The sequence below is a fragment of the Vigna umbellata genome, chromosome 3, assembly GCF_029865625.1.
Source record: "Vigna umbellata cultivar VRB3 chromosome 3, Vumbellata_1.0, whole genome shotgun sequence".
Lineage (NCBI taxonomy): Eukaryota > Viridiplantae > Streptophyta > Magnoliopsida > Fabales > Fabaceae > Vigna > Vigna umbellata.
In genome coordinates this window covers 44,833,120-44,853,235 of record NC_142167.1, presented here as the reverse complement: position 1 = coordinate 44,853,235, position 20,116 = coordinate 44,833,120, and the positions used below count along the sequence as shown (strand labels likewise).

Here is a 20,116-nt window from a genome sequence, read left to right as displayed (position 1 = left end):
GATTGAATTATTATTGAAAACCGAGGCAACTAATATATGTGTATAATTATATATATATATTTATATATATAGAATCAATCCAAGTAAAGGATGGAAATAGCGAACGTCCAAGAAGAGAAAAATAGAACGTTCGTTTATAACCTACGCGCAGAAGGAAGAGAAAGTTTTGCCACGAACGATTAGACGAAAACCGAACGACTAATCAGCAAGGAAACCAACTAAATAAATTAAAAGTTGGTCTAACAGACAGTTACTGTTTAAGAAGGAGAGCATAGAAACTTTTCCAAGTGATTGATGGAGAGTATCAAATATCTTAGGTTTAGGCAAAGACTGGATTTCTTGGTCATTGGAGAAAACGAGACTTCATCTCTGACCCATAATCGACTCAAAGCACGCGTACGCCCAGGTCTTCATGTTTTTGGATTTTCCTATCCGTCTGGCCGTTCGCTTGGAGTAATAAGCTGAACAAATATCTTCAACTGGTTGCCCAACTTACTCTTCAATGATTGTACAGAACTAAAAGATGAATTTGAAAAGCTCTACCTGAATTGCTACTAGATTGCATTCTAAGCAATCCAACCACTTCCCTGCTGTTGTGTGGAACCAATCTTTTAACATTTACTTCTCAACTGATGAGCATAACGCACATACCCTCGGTCAAACCGTCCCTTACCTACTTATTAACATTATAGCCTTATGACCGATCGATAAAGGTAATTGGATTAAGTTCTTGGTAATTCTATCTCGGGGTCATGCGATCTCGAAAGTTCTACCTTAACCTTTTGAATATCTCATTCACTAATTACACAAGACACGGTTAACGATTTATTCTTTTTTTAAAAAAAACTAAATTAAATATAAATTATATTTTTTAGGACTATATTATTTAGGACGTACATTTACAAAAATTTGGATAATTCTGAATAAACCTAAAAAATTGATACAATTAGTGCTATTAAGCCTCGATTAAATAAACAACCTACCCATAAAAAATAAATTCACACTAATAATTTTGAAATTAATAGTTGAGTTGTTTGTCTTGAAAGTAATAATTTTTAATTGATTTTATAAAAAAAATTCATGGTCTTTAGATTGCATATTGCATTGGGCATGATTTAAAAGAAAGACATTGAGGCACCCAAATTGGTTCTGTAATCAAAATCCAGATTGAAAGAGAAGCTAGAAGAATGGGCGATTACCATTTCGTGTACAAGGACGTAGAAGGAGCCTCTACTCAATGGGACGATATCCAGAGAAAGCTTGGAAATTTGCCCGAAAAGCCACCCGCTTTCAAGCCCCCACCTTTCACCCCTTCCTCTGATGACCAACCCAAAGACAAAACCTGGATCGATTCCAAAACCTCCGAAGAACTCGAAGACCTCGAAGACGACCTCGACGATGATCGATTCCTCCAAGAATATAGGTTCTCCTTCACCTTTTTGGTTTTTTCAAGGTTTTTCTTTCGTGTGTTGGTTTTGTTTTTCTCCAAGGTGGTCGAGATTGAACAAAATTTGAAGCTTATAAGGATTTTGTTGATGTGACTCTTTTGTATTGTTTGCTTGAGAACAACTGTATGAGACTTGTATTTGTGTGTTTATTTTATTTGTTGATGAGTACAACTTGGTTGGGAATTGTTGTGGATTTGATATTTTAGAGCAAATTAATGCTTAGGAGTCTGTTTAATTACCCTTTTGTTCCATATTTTGTATGTTATCAATACGATTTTGTTAGGTATTGTTTTCTGGATTAACATTTTATGGTGAATTAAAGCTTAAGAGCCTATTTTCGCTCTTGTTTATGGCTTTTTTGCGCTGAACTTACTTGAAAAGTAGGAATAAATGAGATTATGAGAAAGCAAAATTTGGTTTACTTGCGTGTGTGTGTTTATTCTACTTGTTCTTAATTGAATCATTTTGTTGTGACAGGAAGAAGAGGTTGGCTGAGATTCAAGAGGCAGCTAAAGTACTTAGGTTTGGATCTGTGATTCCTATTTCAGGATCTGATTTTGTTCGAGAGGTGTCACAGGCTCCATCTGATGTTTGGGTGGTTGTCATCCTTTACAAGGATGGGTATGATTTGATTTTGGAATTTCTTTGATTCTATAATCTATAGCTTTTCAGGGTCATGTTTCTTATGGTGACTGTTTATGTGTTTTTGACAGGATTCCTGAATGTGGCTTGTTGATGCAAAGCATTGAAGAATTGGCAAGAAAATATCCTGCAACAAAATTTGTTAAGATAATATCTACAGATTGTATCCCAAACTATCCAGATCGAAATGTTCCGACTTTATTGGTTTATAACAATGGGGCAGTTAAAGGAAATTACGTGGGTCTGCATAGTTTCGGGCGAAGATGTACTCCTGAAGGTATTTATGTCTAAAACTGCCAGCCTCGTAGTTTTATGTTCTTTTATTTTGATGGAATTAAAGGCCAAGCTTTCAGAGGAGTTTCTAACAATAAGTGATGCAATTTTTATGACATACTAGAACTAGTTTAAAGGTTTTTGCTTCCAGTGTGAATGTAATCCTCATCAATTTTGTTAAATAATTGTTATAGTGCTGCCATAAGACTATAAGGAGGTGTTCTTCAACCCCTCTGCCACAGGAAATCTGTGAAGGGAGGCCAACTATCAGCACCATGGACCATAATGGTCTTTTTTTATGGTGAAATGTTGGCCTTCATCTGCCACTGATGACCGATGACCTTGATCCTGATAACTATCTGCCTAAATAGTCAAATTTTGTTTTGGTCTACATCATTTTGATAACATTATTACATTTAGGTAGTGTTTGGTTAGCTGCTCTGTGGCTTTCCTTCTCCTTAAAAGGAGGAGGAGCTGACACTCTTTTCATATATGTTACTTGGTGAGGAGAGGGATAATACAAAATTTTGGTATTCCTTTAATTTGGATGAATATTTTCTTTGGAGATAGATATTGGATAATAAAATCGGGTTTGCTTGCTTTGTCTTACATTCTTTAAAAGTTGTGTAGTGATAAGACATTGAATTATTTGCATTGTGGAATATCAGGTGTTGCATTAGTGTTGTGCCAATCGAATCCTGTTCTTAATGATGGTCATAGTAGAAATGAAGCAGTCATTGAAGGAGTCCGTAAACAGTTTATAGAGAAAATTGTTGCTGATCATGAAGAAGAAGGTGATGATTACTCAAGTGATTAACATTTCTTTTCTCTTTCTTGTGTTCTTTTCTTTGGAGGTGGCTGTGTTTCCAACTTTCATTTGCTCTCACTTTTAAAATTTTTCCTAAAAAAACACTAGAAAGTATGTGTTGTATAGTAATGAGACGATTTTGTCAGCTAGTATGTTTATCAAAGTGATTTACTTTTTGTAAACTTATGAAGTCATGGACGATTCAATGAATGAAACACATCGACATTGGTTTGGCTTTCAAACAATGATATATAAAACAAATTAATGTGCAATAAGATTAAATAATTTTAGAATTAAGTATGTTTTTTATCTTTAAATTATTTTAAAATATTGTATTTTTTCTAAACCATATTTTATTCTTTTGTTTTCTGAAAATGATGTAAATATCGTTTTAATTGGTGATAAATTTTGTATCTTGGATTATAAAATAACTTTTACATGTTTATTAGAGAGAATTTGTATTAGATTTATAATTCGGGTGAAATATAATTTTTAAAAATAATTTGGAATAAAAAATATATTTGACCAATAAATTTAAATTATTTGGTGGTGAAATACGTGAGAGTTTTTGGTTGATAAAACAAATTTGGCCAGAAAACCATATTTGGTTGATAAAACAAATTTTTATTTTTTTTGCTTTTTCGAGATTGTTAAACGATAATTTGGAAGATGATGGTATATGAAACAGTAAGTATTACTTGAATGAATGTATTTATTTATCTTCAGAAAGAATATTAGAAATTAAAAATAGAGATTAAATATTTTAGAGAAATTAAAATGAAAAAAAAAACATTTTACTAACTAAAATCAAAATTCATATGTTTTTTAAGAACTATAAGAAGAACGATTTCAAATTTCTTTTAAGGATTAAAAATAAAAGTGTATGGAACCAAAATAGTAAGCTGTTAATTTATAGGACCTGAAAATATATTTGAGTTTATATATATAAGGGTTAAATATGTTTTTAGTCCCTAAACTATTGGTCATTTCTGGTTTTTGTCCCTCTTTCAAAATAAGGTACAATTTGATTCTCATTCTTTTCGAAACTTTGGTTTTAGTCCTCAAAAACTACCAAATTTTTAACGGTGTTAGTTTTCGAGGACTAAAACCAAAGTTTCGAAAAGAACGAGGACTAAATTGTACCTTATTTTGAAAGAGGGACGAAAACCAGAAATGGCCAATAGTTTAGGGACTAAAAACATATTTAACCCTATATATAATTATAAAAGGTAAAATGCTAGAATTTGTGTATGATATCTGTTAAAATAATTATGTTTAAATCGTAAATGAGAGTAATTTCCATAAAACAAATTCAATATTGGGAGTGGCCTACTGTGGTGTGACCATTTAAACACATTACCACTTAAAGAGTTAAAAGTACTGTTGTCAAAATAGGTTAGTCGATGGCCTATCCTATCGTGGGTTGTAATATTTTTATTTTACTATATTTTGTGTTACTAAATAATTAAGGTTTAATCCTTTTCGACATCCCTATTTATGTACGAATGTCTCAATTGGGTCCTCGTTTTCTAAAGTGTATCAAAATGGTCCTTAATTTTGAAAATTGATATCAATTGAGTCCTTTCCGTTAAGTTGGCTGGACGGCGTTAAAAAAATTGATGAGTGGATGCTGAGATGACGAACGAACGCTCGTCCACCAGCGAACGAACGCTCGTCCATCAGCGAACGAACGCTCGTCGACCACCGAACGAACGGTCGTCCAGCAGTAAGAGGTCGACGAGCGTTCGTTCGCTGGTGGACGAGCGTTCGTTCGCTGGTGGACGAGCGTTCGTTCGTCATCTCAGCATCCACTCATCAATTTTTTTAACGCCGTCCAGCCAACTTAACGGAAAGGACTCAATTGATATCAATTTTCAAAATTAAGGACCATTTTGATAGACTTTAAAAAACGAGGACCCAATTGAGACATTCGTACATAAATAGGGATGTCGAAAAGGATTAAACCAATAATTAATTATGATATGTATTTGTGTAATGAAAATATTAAGAAAGTGAATAAAAAAATGGTTTAATCCTTTTTGACGTCCCTATTTGTGTAGGAATGTCTCAGATAGGTCCTCATTTTCTAAAGTGTATCAAAATGGTCCTTAATTTTGAAAATTGATATCAATTGAGTCCTTTCCGTTAAGTTGGCTGGACGGCGTTAAAAAAATTGATGAGTGGGATGCTGAGATGACGAACGAACGCTCGTCACCACCGAACGAACGCTCGTCCACCAGCGAACTAACGCTCGGCGACCACCGAACGAACGGTCGTCCAGTGTGGAACAAACGGTCGTCCAGCGGTAAGAGGTCGAAGAGCGTTCGTTCGGTGGTGGACGAGCGTTCGTTCGTCATCTCAGCATCTCACTCATCAATTTTTTTAACGTCGTCCAGCCAACTTAACGGAAAGGACTCAATTGATATAAATTTTCAAAATTAAGAACCATTTTGATACACTTTAGAAAACGACTGAGACATTCCTACACAAATAGGGACGTCAAAAAGGATTAAACCTAAAAAAAATTTAATGAGTACTAATTTTATTTTAATTTTCTAAAGTTTTTATTCTTTTTGGCTTTTTATGATAAGAAAGAAAACATAGTTTAGTACTTAGTTTTGGATGTATTTAACATTTGTGTTTCCCCTTTTTTTTTCCATGATTTGAGGTTGTGAACGTGACAGTAGTTGACAAAAGGTGTTGCAAGATTTTCCATGATTTGTTTTGTTTTGTTGTGCATGGTTTTGGAGAGGTTGTAGAGTTAAGTAAAAGAAACCTATGGTTAAGTTAGTAGGGGCATATTAAAAACGTGAGTTGTGACTTAGATAAGAACCCTACCATTTTTCTTATATAAACTCTAGTCTATGTGAGAGAGTGGAGGAATATACAGATACTATGCTAAATCATAGGTTGGGAGTGCAGTTTTGAATTGTGGGAAGCACTGTTGCTACGCAAGGAAAGGAAGCCATCTTTGGTCTTTGCTTTGAACCTCAAGGGGTTGTGGAAACTCACTGGAACTAGAGGTAAGGGTTTTAACTTTGGATATAACATAGTGTATGATGGGTAGAAGGTAAGGGGTTTAACTTGGGATATAACATATTGTATGATGGGTAGAAGGTAAGGGGAGCTAGATCTATTTCTTTGATTGTTGAAATAATCTGTATTTTGATGCAAATCTGGGAAGAAGGGGATGAAATTGGGGTTTCTGGAAATCTGGTGCGATTCTGCAGAATTCTGCAGAACGCGCGTTCGTCCAAATGGCTCGACCAATTAGTGGTCGGCCAAAATACTATGAGCGTTCCGTTTTATTTTCTGATGTACCCAGCGTTAGCGTTCGTCCTTGAATGAAAGTTAGTAACATATTAGACGTTCGTCCCAAAAGTGCTCGACATTAGTGGTCGGCCTAATAACCGTTCGGTCTTGTATCATATATTAACGAGCGTTAGCGTTCGTTCTGGGCTTGTTTTGGTGAGCCTTCAGCGATAGGTCTTCGTGAATGGGTGACTGAAGTGTTCGGCTGAATTTCGTATTATCAGGCTTCAATCCTGAGCGTTCGGTTTTTTGAGATTTAGTGATTCAAGCGTTCGATCTAAATTTGATATTCTTAGGTTTGAATCTGGAACGTTCGGTTTTGGGTGTATTAGTAAGCGTTCAGTCTGTAATATGATATTCTTAGGTTTAAGATCTTGAACGTTCGTTTTGGTGAATTAGTTATTGTAGCGTTCGGTCTTATATCTGATGTTCTTATGCTTAAATCATGAACGTTCGAATTTGGTGAATTGTGGATTTTAGCGTTCGGTCTTGATTATTAGTGAATGTTAGCGTTCGACCTTAATTTGATATTCTAAGTTTAAATCCTAAACGTTCGGCCTTGGTGAATTAGTGAGCATAAGTGTTCGATCTTAACTTGATATTCTCGGATAGCAATCTTGAGCGTTCGGTCTTAATTTGATAGTCGTAAGTTTGGATCTTGAGCGTTCGGTATTATTATGTGATTAGTGAGTGATTGCGTTCGACCTGGATCAGATATTCTGAGGTTTAGGTTGTAAGCGTTCGGTCATACTATGAGTTAGCGAACGTTCGATCGTGATGATGTTGATTCTAAGTTAGTGATCGTTCATAGCGAACGTTCGGTCTCGATGATGTTTATCTTCAGATAGTACTCGCCATAGGCAGCGTTCGGTCTTTGTTGATGCTTGATCTTTGGACGTTCGTACAAACAGTTAAGTCGAAGCGCTCAATCTTAGCGTCCGTTCAAATAGTGTTCGGCCAAATAGTATTCTGTTTAATAACGTTTGGTGTTTTAGTGTTGAGCATGAGAGATTGATCTTAATGTTCGTCCAGCCAGTAACCGATTTTAGTGAGGTGTTCGGTTTAGCGTTCGTCCGAATATTGCTTAATCCAATGTGGTCTTGGGTTTAGCGTTCGGCCTAATAGTGTTCAATCTGATATGGTGCTCGGTTTTAGCGTTCGGCCAAATAGTGCTGAATCTATTATGGTGCTCGGTTTGTAGCGTTCAGCCTGATTATGCTTGATCTTATAGCGTCCGTCCAAGTAGCATTCGGTGAATAGTGTTCGACCAAATAGCGGACACCTGCACTCCACTTACTGACTTACGAACCTTCCATTTTGACACTTGGCAAGTTGTGAAGTCAGAGTTTGAGTGCATTTTTAATGCACCTGAGCAAAGGGTCGTGGGTTGCATTTAATGAGCCTAACAGGTGGCTTGGATGCATTTAATAGGTTCTGACACTTGGTTACTCCTTGTTATAAAAGAAGATATAGGTTCCTCTAGTGACTCATTGGTAAGAACCTTGAGAGAACCACATGAAAGAATCTATTTGTTGTCGTTAAGAGAGCACAATGGCTTATGAAAACCATGCTAAAATCCTGTACTTCCAATTTGCAACTTAAGTCCCCGTTTACCAAATGGAATTCTATTCAATCATGTCAAAGCCCGAGAAATGTACAAAATGAGATTTCACCTTAAGGAGGAGAACAAAGTGATATTAATTAAGTCAAATGCAGGATTTAATGAACTAAGATATTCCTCACTTAGTGTGAATCTGTGATTGCCTCATTCATGCTTGTGATGTCCCAGGTTCAGCACCAAAAACATGGTTGCAGCTAGCAAAGATGTGACATTTGTTGTTATCATAGCTGACTAGAACATTAACCAAATATGTTTCATCCTATACTCAATCTGTTTCCCGTAATCTTGCCTCAATATGATGACATACACAGACTAAGATATCTATCATTTTGCAGGTTGAACCTGGTCACACGATTCTTGTACATGCAGCAGCTGGAGGAGTAGGATCCTTATTGTGCCAATGGGCAAATTCTCTTGGTGCAACCGTTATCGGAACTGTATCCAATAAAATGAAGGCAGCTCAGGCCAAAGAGGATGGATGTCATCATGTAATAATCTACACAGAAGAAGATTTTGTTGCTCGTGTCAACGAAATTACATCAGGCAATGGAGTTGAAGTAGTCTATGATTCTGTGGGAAAAGATACATTTGAGGTATAACTGTCACATTCTATATTATGCCTAAGTGCAATTTAAAAATCGAATTGTTGAGTGCACGAGTGAAAACAATAATAACAATGTTGTGTCTTCCTTGGTGGTATCCATAAACAGCTTTTTACTTATATTCTGATTCTTGAACCATATTCAGGAGTCCAAAAGAATGCTTAGATTTATGATTCAGTTGATCGTATGTTTATCAGTACTTAGAAAACTAAAACATCAAAAAATACCGACCAGATCCTAGATGATGAACACTAAATACCCTAAAGTTCTCAGATAACTGTCTGTCTGTCTGATTACTTACTTTGATTATGACCACACTAACTAACATATGCGAGGTTTCATTTTTAAAAAGTTGGACTTTGGTTCCCTTGGTCTGTTCCATTAATGTTTGTATTCTATCATTTAACAATTTTAGGCATATTATCATCAAAGCCCCTTAACTATGCATGTGCAGGGATCTTTGGCTTGTTTGAAGCTTAGAGGTTACATGGTAAGTTTTGGGCAGTCATCGGGCACACCTGATCCAGTTCCATTATCTTCCCTGGCTACAAAGTCCTTGTTCCTGACAAGACCCACCTTAAAGCATTACAACGTCACTCGGGATGAGCTCTTGGAGGCTGCAGGAGACTTGTTTGCCAAGGTTTCTTCTGGTGTCTTAAAGGTGCGAGTTACTGACACCTATCCCTTGTCTGAGGCAGCAAGAGCACATGAAGACCTGCAGAATCGGAAGACCACAGGATCTGTTGTGTTGCTACCCTAAGGATTCCCCACTTTCATATAGGTCCTAAAATAAACACCAATTTCATGTTTGATTCCTTTGGAGAGGAACTATGGTATTGTAAATACTATGTAAGCCGTGTTGTGTTGTGTTCCGCTGTTCAGTTCTTTGTACTCGTGTGAATTTTGGCCGAATGTGGCATCAGGATAATTTTTTTATTTTGGAAAAGCTGTTTTTTCCTGTTTTTCCATCCATTGAATGTGACATGTAGGTTTGTTTTTGCAGAATTAATGAAACTCAGCTGAACGGTGACATCGTTGTCCTCTGCGTCATGTGACACTGTTGTTCTTTGCAAAACAAAATAAAAAAATTGTAACTTTTTGTCTTTCAAGCCAAATCAATCCAAAAAAAATGTGATTCGATGATTAGATGGTGTAAAGCTAAAGAATTGATTCGGATTTTAAATCATAAACTATTATATATAATGGTGAAGTTCGATACATCTTTGGATCTGAAGTGTACAAAGACAATATAACTGGTTTTGTTGTTTTGTTGTATTGTGGTGGGCGTTTTCTTCCTCACAGACCTCTCTTCTCCGTTTCTGAATCGTGAAAATGCTGAAGGTGCCGGAGCACCAGGTGGCGGGTCACATGGCAAAGAACGGCGTTCTGGGTCCGCTGGTGGACGATTCTGGAAAGTTCTACAAGCCACTGCAGGACAACGACAGGGGCTCCGCCGAGCTCTCCTTCTACAGCTCCCTCGCCGTCCCACCCTCCATCCGCCCCTTCTTCCCGGCATTCTACGGCACCGCCGTCGTCCCCGCCTCCGACGGCTCCGGTCCCCACACCCACCTCCTCCTCCAGGACCTCATCGCCCCCTACACCAAACCCTCCGTCATGGACGTCAAAATCGGCTCCCGGACCTGGCACCTCGGTCACTCCGAAAACTATATCGCAAAATGCCTCGGCAAAGACAGAACCACCTCAACCATCCCCCTCGGCTTCCGACTCACCGGCGTCAAGGACTCCCTCTCCTCCTGGGAACCTTCCAGAACCCTCCTCCAGACTCTCTCCGCCGAGGGCGTCGCCCTGGTCCTCCGCAAATTCGTCTCCTCCTCCAACTCTGACGATTCCCGTTCCGACCCCGATTGCGACTTTGCGGCGGAGGTTTTCGGCGCCGTCTTGGAGCGGTTGGTGGAGCTGAAGGCGTGGTTTGAGGTTCAGACTCTGTATCATTTCTATTCATGTTCTGTTCTGGTGGTGTATGAGAAGGAGAAGGGGAACGCCAAGCCTCTGGTCAAACTCGTTGACTTTGCTCATGTCGTTTCTGGGAATGGTGTGATTGATCATAACTTCTTGGGTGGCCTCTGTTCCTTCATCAACTTCATCAGGAACATCCTTCAAGCTCTGCATCAGTGAGTCCTGCTTCGTTTTTCTCTGTTTTTCTCACAATCTCCTTCAAGATATAATCAGATAATAATCACTCATTTCACTCCATCTGTCATAATCATATCAGACAATTTTGCTTGTATGATCTGGGCTAATTGCCGTTTATGTTCTATTCAATTGTTCAGATTTCCAGGTACTGCAATTTTTTTATGGATTTTATTCTCAGACATATGTAGCTTTGTATACTTTTACCATCTCTAATTCTTATGAACTCATTTCCTAATTGTGTTACTTGTCCAAACCCACAAACAACTAACTGGGTTGTATACAAAGACTCTTCAGAAGCACTGATTGATTTACCATTGAATAAACTTGTTTGATTCCTTTTGCCTTTTCAAAATTTGAACCTGAATTGTTGATATTTGATGCAATATGGATTTCTAAGGCCATGTTCTCTTGTAAGTTATGAAAACTTTCAAGAATATTGCTTTTGAAGATTACTTCTAAATTTATGCTTTTTCTGCTTGCTTTTCAATATTGCAAGTGCATGAATAGTTTGATATTTGGGTTGCTCTGTTTGCATCAATGCTTAATGGTCCTGTTAAGTTTTTTATTCCAACCACATACCAGTCATGAGCTTGTTGCTTCTGATGTTACCCTTTTTAGCTTTTGAACAGTGCAAATATCTTTATCTCGTTTACTGTTTAGTTTGCATCTTCTTACTGACATGCAACTTCTAATCTTTCTACTCTTTGACCAAATCCTTCTTCTGACCACACAAAATTTATAATCCTACTTCATCTTTTATCCTCTCAATCAGCTTCTATTTGTCTACTGTTCTTGAATTTTATTCTCTTGGACCAAAATTACATTCATATCTCTCAATGGCATCTTATATCTTTGAGTTTTCCTGGTTTTACTTGGAGTTAAGTTATTTTTAGGCTTAATCATGGAAGATAGGGTTTTGGTTCTTATTTTGTAACATCTCAGTGGTGTTTTAGCTTCTTTTCATTCTACTTATATGGTATAAATGTTCCTTCCCTAAAACTTTCACAATTGAAATCAAGATCATTAAATAAGGGTGAAGGGCCTAGCAGAACAGTTTTCCTCTGTTACAAACATTCATTTTTATACATTTTTTTCTCATGCCATAATTGAGATACTGTTCCTTTCAAAAGGTATATTAGAACATCTTTTACTATATAATAATAAGAAAATGGTTGACCAGTGCTTTAGGGAAATAGTTGAGAAATTAAAGTTGTATAAAGTTTTTATGAATGTGCAGAAATTGGTATTTTGTATTTTTTTTTTTCTGCAGTGTGCTATTGTATTCAATAAACGAAAGTTCCTAATAGAATCTAAATTTTGAAACAGGTATAATAATATTTTAATCAAACATAAACTACTATATTTTATGAAAAGTTTGCTTTTTTTTTTTGGGAAATAAACTTCAGAAGAATCAAACATAAACTACTATATTTTATGCCGATGAGCTTGAACAATATTTTATTAATGAGTTTGGTGTGTGGAGAAAAAATGTAATAAAAATTAAATTAAACCAATAGCTTTCCAATTCTAAAGAATAAGGTCTAAACAATATTTAAAATTTGTAAACATACCACCTACAAACAATTTTGATCAAATTTAAATTACAAATAAATATTTAGGTATATATACTTAACAAAAGGTTAAAAAAACTCTTACAAAATGTTCTTTAAGTATAAAAGCAAATTTAAAAGTTAAAATATTTATAATGTTTAAAATATTACAATAATTATATTCACATGTTTTATACATAACATTGTACAAAAATTTATGAAAATGGTAAAGATCATGAACATTTAATAATTTAATGTTGGAAAAAAATGTGTTAAGTACAAAACTTTACAATTTTATAAATATTTATTTTATCCAGGAAAAGAAAAATTTTATTTTTAATATAAAAAATCATTTATTTTTATTTTAGAAAAAAAAGACAATTTTAATTTATAAAGATGCCCTTTTTGAATTAGGAAAAAGAAATAACTGGAAATATATTTTTTACTTTTTCATGAAAAATAAAAAAATATATATATATTTGTTTTAAAATTTAAAAGATTTTGATAATTTTAATTTAAATAATTTATCCATAGATAACTATTCAAACTTGTGAATGACTAGTAATTAAATATTTATAACCCAAAAATAATAGTAGTTATTCAATTAACGTTCTGATATATGTATATTTTGATAATAAACTTTGCATTCAAAAGATAATTTCAATCTAAAATTGTAAAAGATTTGTGATGGCAAATAAATCTGAGTCAAAACAAATCCATGATGGCATAAATGCATATCACATCAATCAAAATTATTATTTTTAATTACTTATTTTCCTTCTTGGATAGGAAAATGCAAAGTTCAGAATCTTTTAACGATTATTTTACTAAAGGAAAAAGAGAAAAGGAAGAATTTAACGGAAAAAAGTATGCTAATAGCAAAAACGAAAAGGCATTGGAATTTGATTCCAAGAAAAAGTTGTTCATTACTGGATACTGTCCTCTACCAATTGTTGCATGAGAGAAGGAAATATATGAAAGGATAAAAAATTCTAACACTTTACAAAATTTAAGAATTTGTATTAGTAAATATTCTTTATTTTACGAACGTGCTCACTGATAACAAAAAGTAACTGAGTTTTGAAAATTCATATGGTTTTTGTTTCTACTAATCTAAAAATCCTTAGAAAATATATGTAATATACTGATTTAATATAATATTCTAAACAAATACTTGGGAAAAACCTTTTCGTTAAGACTTATTTCTCATAAAATTTTGCAGCTCTTATTTCTCTGTACAAATTACAGTAATCTGTACCGAATAAAAATGAATAATAGCTAGACAATACATTTTAAAAGAATTAGAAAAAGAAATGTCCATGAAAACAGTGACAAGTTTCCCTCTTTCAACCCTATCCATGTATGCTTACTACATTACCCAACTTTTACACATGAATGTTAATTTAACATTTCCCCTAACAATATCATTTCTATGGAAGTCTAGAACTCAATAATCTCATCAAAGTCGTTTGGTTGCTTCATCACATTAATAATATTACAGGAAATAACCATGCAATGATGCCAAAACTCAAATGTTTCTCTCTCTTTACTGGACAGGAATAATTGTAAGATTGTTAGCGGTCAGGGAGTTCATGTTACAATCTACACTATTTCAGAAATATAATGCAACGATACAACTAACAATAAATGGGCAAAATTCCAGATATTGGGGAGTCAAGAACATCACTCCATATGATTTGCATTCCTTCAATTGAAAGGTGGCAGCATAGCAGGATTACTGGGGAGGTGGTGGCGGAGGCATAGACTGAGGGTATGGCATAGGCCGTCCACCCTGATGCTGGGGTGGTGGTGGCGGACGCCAGACAGGTGGTGGCTGACTTCCCATTACTGCTGGTGGTGGAAGAGGCCTGGGAAGAGCTTGTGGAGGTGGTGGCATCTGCTGCATACCAGGGTGTGGTGGCCTGAACTGCTGAATTTGAGGTGGAGGTGGCATAGGCTGTTGCGGATGCCAGGTTGGTTGTCCAGGTACTGGCATAGGCTGGAACGCAGCAGCTTGAGGGGGTGGTGGACGAAGGGCAGGAATCGAACCAGGAGCGACCCCATTAGCAAAGGGACGGGGAGGCACTGGTGCAACCCCATTAGCCTGAGGAACATTGGGAAGTGTCGGAGGTCCACTGGCAAATAAAGTATGGGGCCTGCTCTTCTGTGCAGTTGGATTACTTGCAGCCAAAACTCTTTCTGCACCACGGAAGAAATATATTAGCAGATAGTCAGATACTATAAAAAGGAACAATAGGCATGAATTAATCCATAAAAAAATATAGAAATAGCATCAAGAAAGGTCTTACCTGCCGGGGTACCATGCCGTTCACCCTTAGTGTCTTTCTTATAAGCATATGACACTGTAATTTGACGATTGCAAAGATATTGTCCATTCATCGCCTATGAAATATACAAATATTCAATATCAGTGGCATGGAAATGCTTACACTAATTTCTATATTCTTTTGTTACGTGCGTTTTGGGTACCCAGACAACAAATTGAAATTGAACAATTTTAATACTTTTTTATACTGTTAACAATAAAGAAACTGAGAAGACATATGATAAGTTCCGTGCGTTTAGACCACAACAGAGCTACTCAATTTATTGAGGAGAAAACATAATTACGGAATATTCAACTACTCTATTTTATGCTAATAACGTGAATATAGAATCAATCTAAGTGTCCAAATACCAACAGCTACTATATCTAAGGATTATAGCATATCTCCAAGATTCTAATACTCAACTCAAGCTGAAGCGTAAAGGACATATGTACCGAGCTTATTTCATATGTAGTTAATCCGAGGACCCTCAGTGAATTTCTGCGTCAAAGAAATAATCAACTTCAACAATATGCTTGTTATTAAAGTCTTCAACACAAGACCCCTAAATACTTTTTATGGACGACTTTCTCTCACATTTGGGTATGCTTGGTCTTTCAAATCATATTTTTAACACTCCCCCCCTGGAACATATGTATCATATAAGTCAACCTTTTTACATATGTTATCAACACAAGACCCCTTGAAAGACTAAATAAACATGTCAGCCAGTTGGTTGTTGGAGCTGACAAACTAAATAATGACAGTTCCACACATCAATTTGGTGTAGGCGTGTGAAGATGACATGGTGGCAGTTGACCGTAAGTAAAGCACAAAATGGTTGCCTGAAAAGGACAGCTCCAACCATGGGGTCACGTTATCAGAGGACAGCAACTTCTAAAGAGTAAAAGATCTGTCCAGCTTCAGCTGGATAGCAAAAACTGCTAAGCACAGAAGTTGCCAATGAGCAAAACTCGTTAGAGGGTACAGCGGCCACCAAAGAGCAAACATGCTTAAAAGACACGATGACTACCAGAGAGCAAAACATTATCAAAGGGCACAACAACCATTGGAGAGTAAAACTACTTGTAAAGCACAGCGGAGAGTTTTCCTGAGTCAGAGAGCACCGAAGTTGTCAAATAGCAAAAAGGAAAAACTCAAAGGGAAAACAGAGAGCAAAAAATTACGCTCAAGGAATAGCATCAAAAAAATGCTCGGAGAATGTGACAGTGACCAGGGAGCAAAACTTCTTCAAGAACTGAACGGCTACCAAAGAACGAAATGCTAGGAGAGCCCAACAGGTTACCAGAGAGCAAAATTGCTCAAAGGGTACTGTGGATGCAGAATAGCAAAAACGCTTGATGGGCATAGTGTTGCTGGAAAGGAAAAATGCTTCGAGGGCACAGCACCTACCGAATGGCAAAAAGGCTCTCAAAGGGCAAGATAACTTTTGGAGAGTGTGGATGTTGAAGAGCAAAAGGTGTCTAGAAGGCAGGGTGACTATAAGAGAGCAAACATGCTTGGAGGGTGCAGTAGAAAAAGAAGTGCAAAAGTGCTAGGAGGATGTGGCAGCTGCAGAGTTGGTCTTTGTAAAGCAATGCCAATTGTGATGATCATCAGCCCAAAAGAGCTTGCCAAAAAGTTGTCGTCAATGAACACTGAAACACAGCCAAAAAAGAACAAAATCCAGAAAGCGTACATAGTTTCTAAAAAATTTACACTTATGAGAAGTGGGCCCACATGGAAAGCATTTACAGTTCCTTTCTTGTCAAGTTTTGATACCATGTTAAGAGAGAAATTGTGAAGGCATACAATAAATTTCGCTCGTTTTCAAAAAATATTAAGTTACCCTGGTTTTAGGCTTATAACAAATATAGAATCAATCCAATTGATCCTAATATCAATAGTTATTATACAGGATTCTAACATATCTACAAGATTCTAATGTATACATGTGTTAATCTAAAATGAAAAGAGGTTAGATGTACTTTATCTCCCTAATTTATAACTTTGGTTGAATCTTCCATCGTAGTGTATAAAATTATGTTGGTATCTGTTTTAACATTATGATAACTTCCACCCCTTCCATGTAATTTAACCTTAAAAGTTAGCAAAACAAAACAACCACGCTTCCTACTAGCTTCAACTTTTAGATAGGGCATTACAGCATCTGAATATCAATACTTCCGGTCATGGTTGGCTAAAAACAGAAGGACCTATCAGCTTCACATAGTGGTATACAAAGAAGGGTTCATGCTTTTGGTCAAGGCAATCCTGTTCAAGCCAAATCAGAAGAACTCCCATTCCCAAAAATGAGGAATAGGGATTCCTAACGTAGGTTTGTGTAGCATTCTGTTACTTACTGTAATGCCCTATGCTAGACCAAAATGTAAAAAAGAATATATTGTGTAATACAAAATGTCAAAATACAATTCTCCAACTTCTAGTTTCTTTAAATTCGTCCTACCATTGGGATTGTCCCCTGTTTCAGTCCCAAGCAGCAGAAAAAAAAAAAGTCTGTCGCTTTTCACAATGTTATTCCCTCTTCTGCAGTAGGAAACTATTCCATTTTTTTTATTTTGATCAGTTTGAATTAGAGAAAACAGGAATATTACAAAGCTACTATCGATGCAAACAAACCATTAAGTATTAATATGGAAGTCAGATATAACTGTAAGAACCTTGAATTTTGATGGATTCAGTATGTATATTAACATGCTTTTGTTTCCATTTGTTTAGGGTACGAAAAGTAAAAACAACTGTAAATATTTCATTTTAGGTATTTCTGGTTTCTTATACTACCTCCCATGAGATAAAAGAGACAAATCTCTCTAGGTATACAGTCAAGCACTAGAGAAGGAACCCCTACCAACATTTTTTTTCCTCTACACATAATACAAGGAACAAATCCAGGACCTCATACTCCTGGAATTTCAGAACCTTCCAGTTAGAGAAACACAAGTTGGTCAATTAGTCTAAGATTTGATAATTATTGACAACCTCTTATTCCTTTTATTGTGTTATATGTTTTGGCCAGTTTGAACTAATGATCCACATGTGCTGAGTAAGTATAAAAAAATGAAAGGTTGGCCTTGCTATATTCATACAATTGATTAAAATAGACTGAAACATACCTCAATGGCAGAATCAGATGCCTCAAATGAATCATAGCTGATGAAGCCAAAACCACGCGAATTTCCTGTCTCAGGATCTCTCATGATCTGCAGCAAAAAAGGTGTTGCATATCAGATCATATACAAAAATGTATGTTCCCCAGGATTCTGACTACCATGGTCCAATGCGTTTAGGGGGACATAATTATAAAGCCATGGCCTCTAAGGATACACTGGGCAGCAAATTTATTTGTTTAAAGGGCAAAAGACTATAAACAGGTGGGTATTTTTAGTTGTCATTGGCTTGATACTAAATATTTTTAAACAAAACAAAATGGTAAATGCCAACAATGAGAAATAAGAAAATAGCAGGGCGTGAAAAGTAGTAGCAACTACCACTAGACATAAATAAATATATTCAAAGAGCAAAACCTTCGGATTAGTAACAATAACTCCAAATGCACTGAAAGTATCGTACAAGAGCTTCTCATCTACATCCTGCAGCAACATTAGGAGCACTCAAATTAAGTCTTGACCTTAATGCATAACTGCATAAGTCAGTTTAACACTTGCATAATTGGGTGACTTACAGGATCAAGATTACCAATGAAAAGGTTTGCACCAACATCCAAGCTCTTTTTATCTTGGGATGCCTGGAACCGAAAAAATTGCAAATCAATGAAGTAGCATGGAAACTAAATATTTCTTTAATGAAGGGACATAACATCACTTGAACAGTGTAAAACAAATTTTGTTCAAACAAATACAGCAAAGAAAGATTAATCAGTACATAAGAATGATATCCAGGAATGCATACAATAAGGGTTGGAAAAATAAAACATAAATAACTAAATTTTACTTAAAATAGTACTTAGCACACATGTTATTCTCCAGTTCCTTGAGTGGAACAATGCACAGTTCAAGAAAAAAAGACAGAGAAAGAGTGTCCATTTCAAGGCGCTATTTATATTAACATCCCTCCGGAAGTGGTGATCAAGGAAACTCATACCAATCATGAATCAATTAAGAATGGCTTCGTTCCATTAGTTATCTTAATTAATAATTTCGATCATACAAGCCAAACATATTAAAATGGAAAAAGAAAATACAACTTCCATTCAAAAGGGAACCAAACACAAGAAAACGAACAGGAGAGTTGGTATAAGTATTCCTATACTAACATTCACATGCTTAAACACCACACACAAGCAAATACCTTATTCACACGGATCGGTTTCCCATAGAGCTTGATCATGTTAAGAACCTTGATGGCCTACATCAGAAGAAAAAGGGTGGACAACAGCCCAAAATTAGAAAAAAGAAGTTATTCGGGTTTGGAGAAGTGAATTCCAAATGATATAATACTTACATAGTCAGCATCTTCTTCACTCCTGAATTCAACAAACCCATAACCCTGGTGTTGGTTGGTCACTCTGTCCTTCGGGACATAGACGTTAACTTAAATAAACAAAGAAAAGTGAGTATGTTTAAACCTAAAACTAAGAAAACGAACAAATCAGATGGTGCATATATGGTGACGAAACAAAAACAATAAAACATACCCACTGGACCCGCTTGAACGAACAACTCCCACAATAATTCTTCGCTTATCTGGAGCACAAAGAGAAAAGGTATAAACCCTAGATGAAGTGGCAATTGGTTAAATGAGTGAGGAAAGTGCAGAAAGGGAAGGTTAGTTACCTGAGGGTCTAGATTGCCGACATAAGCAGTGGCATCTTGATTCCTCTCAGCGGCATGTTGACCGAGCAAATTGGCTCCCACACCAGGTGCAATTCGTGTAGTCATGGAATCGAACAACCCTTACTTCTCTCTGAGTGGATAACAGCTACGATAAGATGAATGAATAGGAAGAGTTGAAGTCAAGTAAATGAATATCAATTTATCAAACAGGTTAGATGCAAACAGTTACAGTTCGTTATAGAGTCACAGTGAACAAACAAACCTTGAGAGAGATGAAAGCAGAGAGAGAAGAAGAGCCAAAACCCAACTGTGTCTGGATGAATGACCTGGGAATGTTTGCTAGGCCTGTTAGGGATACTTTTTTTTTTTTTCCCTTTCAGATACTATTTATCAGATTGTTTTAGTCTGATCTAACTTTAAATTTAACATATCTATTTAATTCATAGTTAAAAACATAATATAATTAGTTAAGTGCAAAAATAAAAAGAACTAGTAGAAACATGAATGTCTATCCTTATTTTTCTTTTGATAATAAAAATTAATATAATAATTATTAAAATATTAA

The 20,116-nt window shown here is 35.9% G+C and overlaps 5 protein-coding genes across 6 annotated transcripts; 3 read left to right on the top strand and 2 right to left on the bottom strand.

The window, feature by feature from the left end:
- The first annotated feature begins 1,105 nt into the window (after nt 1–1,105).
- LOC148202642 (uncharacterized) lies at nt 1,106–3,353 on the top strand. The gene is made up of 4 exons (XM_088110507.1): nt 1,106–1,423; nt 1,926–2,069; nt 2,162–2,367; nt 3,032–3,353. Exons 1-4 carry the CDS (start codon nt 1,188–1,190, stop codon nt 3,178–3,180), a joined length of 735 nt encoding a protein of 244 aa, XP_087966633.1. The 5' UTR covers nt 1,106–1,187; the 3' UTR covers nt 3,181–3,353.
- A 2,665-nt stretch (nt 3,354–6,018) lies between these two features.
- Nucleotides 6,019–9,736, top strand: LOC148202641 (uncharacterized). Its single transcript, XM_088110512.1, has 3 exons — nt 6,019–6,194; nt 8,440–8,697; nt 9,161–9,736. Exons 2-3 carry the CDS (start codon nt 8,554–8,556, stop codon nt 9,464–9,466), a joined length of 450 nt encoding a protein of 149 aa, XP_087966638.1. The 5' UTR covers nt 6,019–6,194; nt 8,440–8,553; the 3' UTR covers nt 9,467–9,736.
- A 155-nt stretch (nt 9,737–9,891) lies between these two features.
- LOC124822763 (inositol polyphosphate multikinase beta-like) lies at nt 9,892–14,034 on the top strand. Its single transcript, XM_047294809.2, has 2 exons — nt 9,892–10,838; nt 13,968–14,034. Exons 1-2 carry the CDS (start codon nt 10,039–10,041, stop codon nt 14,032–14,034), a joined length of 867 nt encoding a protein of 288 aa, XP_047150765.2. The 5' UTR covers nt 9,892–10,038.
- On the bottom strand, nt 13,867–19,947 carry EMB2444 (RNA-binding (RRM/RBD/RNP motifs) family protein). Of its 2 annotated transcripts, none has more exons than XM_047294802.2 (10): nt 19,814–19,947; nt 19,552–19,696; nt 19,413–19,461; nt 19,220–19,308; nt 19,067–19,123; nt 18,441–18,503; nt 18,283–18,348; nt 17,872–17,958; nt 14,720–14,813; nt 13,867–14,609 (listed from the first exon to the last, which is right to left on the bottom strand). In XM_047294802.2, the coding sequence occupies exons 2-10, from the start codon at nt 19,654–19,656 to the stop codon at nt 14,146–14,148; spliced, it is 1,074 nt and encodes a 357-aa protein (XP_047150758.1). In that variant the 5' UTR covers nt 19,657–19,696; nt 19,814–19,947; the 3' UTR covers nt 13,867–14,145. The 2 variants fall into 2 exon arrangements, with proteins under 2 accessions (XP_047150758.1, XP_047150757.1); XM_047294801.2 differs by having other exon boundaries at nt 19,552–19,681; nt 19,814–19,931.
- On the bottom strand, nt 14,820–17,861 carry LOC148202640 (uncharacterized). Its single transcript, XM_088110514.1, has 2 exons — nt 15,972–17,861; nt 14,820–15,848 (listed from the first exon to the last, which is right to left on the bottom strand). Exons 1-2 carry the CDS (start codon nt 16,104–16,106, stop codon nt 15,618–15,620), a joined length of 366 nt encoding a protein of 121 aa, XP_087966640.1. The 5' UTR covers nt 16,107–17,861; the 3' UTR covers nt 14,820–15,617.
- Nucleotides 19,948–20,116: the final 169 nt, after the last annotated feature.

Bases quoted from the DNA above. Each gene is read 5' to 3' on its own strand.
- LOC148202642 (XM_088110507.1), top strand. From the start codon at position 1,188: ATGGGCGATTACCATTTCGTGTACAAGGACGTAGAAGGAGCCTCTACT. The intron at 1,424-1,925 runs GTTCTCCTTCAC...TTGTTGTGACAG, and splicing joins CGATTCCTCCAAGAATATAG to GAAGAAGAGGTTGGCTGAGA. The intron at 2,070-2,161 runs GTATGATTTGAT...TGTTTTTGACAG, and splicing joins GTCATCCTTTACAAGGATGG to GATTCCTGAATGTGGCTTGT.
- LOC148202641 (XM_088110512.1), top strand. From the start codon at position 8,554: ATGAAGGCAGCTCAGGCCAAAGAGGATGGATGTCATCATGTAATAATC. The intron at 8,698-9,160 runs GTATAACTGTCA...ATGCATGTGCAG, and splicing joins TGGGAAAAGATACATTTGAG to GGATCTTTGGCTTGTTTGAA.
- LOC124822763 (XM_047294809.2), top strand. From the start codon at position 10,039: ATGCTGAAGGTGCCGGAGCACCAGGTGGCGGGTCACATGGCAAAGAAC. The intron at 10,839-13,967 runs GTGAGTCCTGCT...TTTACTGGACAG, and splicing joins ATCCTTCAAGCTCTGCATCA to GAATAATTGTAAGATTGTTA.
- LOC148202640 (XM_088110514.1), bottom strand. From the start codon at position 16,106: ATGCCCATCAAGCGTTTTTGCTATTCTGCATCCACAGTACCCTTTGAG. The intron at 15,849-15,971 runs GTCACTGTCACA...TCTCTGACTCAG, and splicing joins TGAAGAAGTTTTGCTCCCTG to GAAAACTCTCCGCTGTGCTT.
- EMB2444 (XM_047294802.2), bottom strand. From the start codon at position 19,656: ATGACTACACGAATTGCACCTGGTGTGGGAGCCAATTTGCTCGGTCAA. The intron at 19,462-19,551 runs GTAACTAACCTT...TTTGTGCTCCAG, and splicing joins TCGGCAATCTAGACCCTCAG to ATAAGCGAAGAATTATTGTG. The intron at 14,610-14,719 runs GTAAGACCTTTC...TCCGTGGTGCAG, and splicing joins ACGGCATGGTACCCCGGCAG to AAAGAGTTTTGGCTGCAAGT.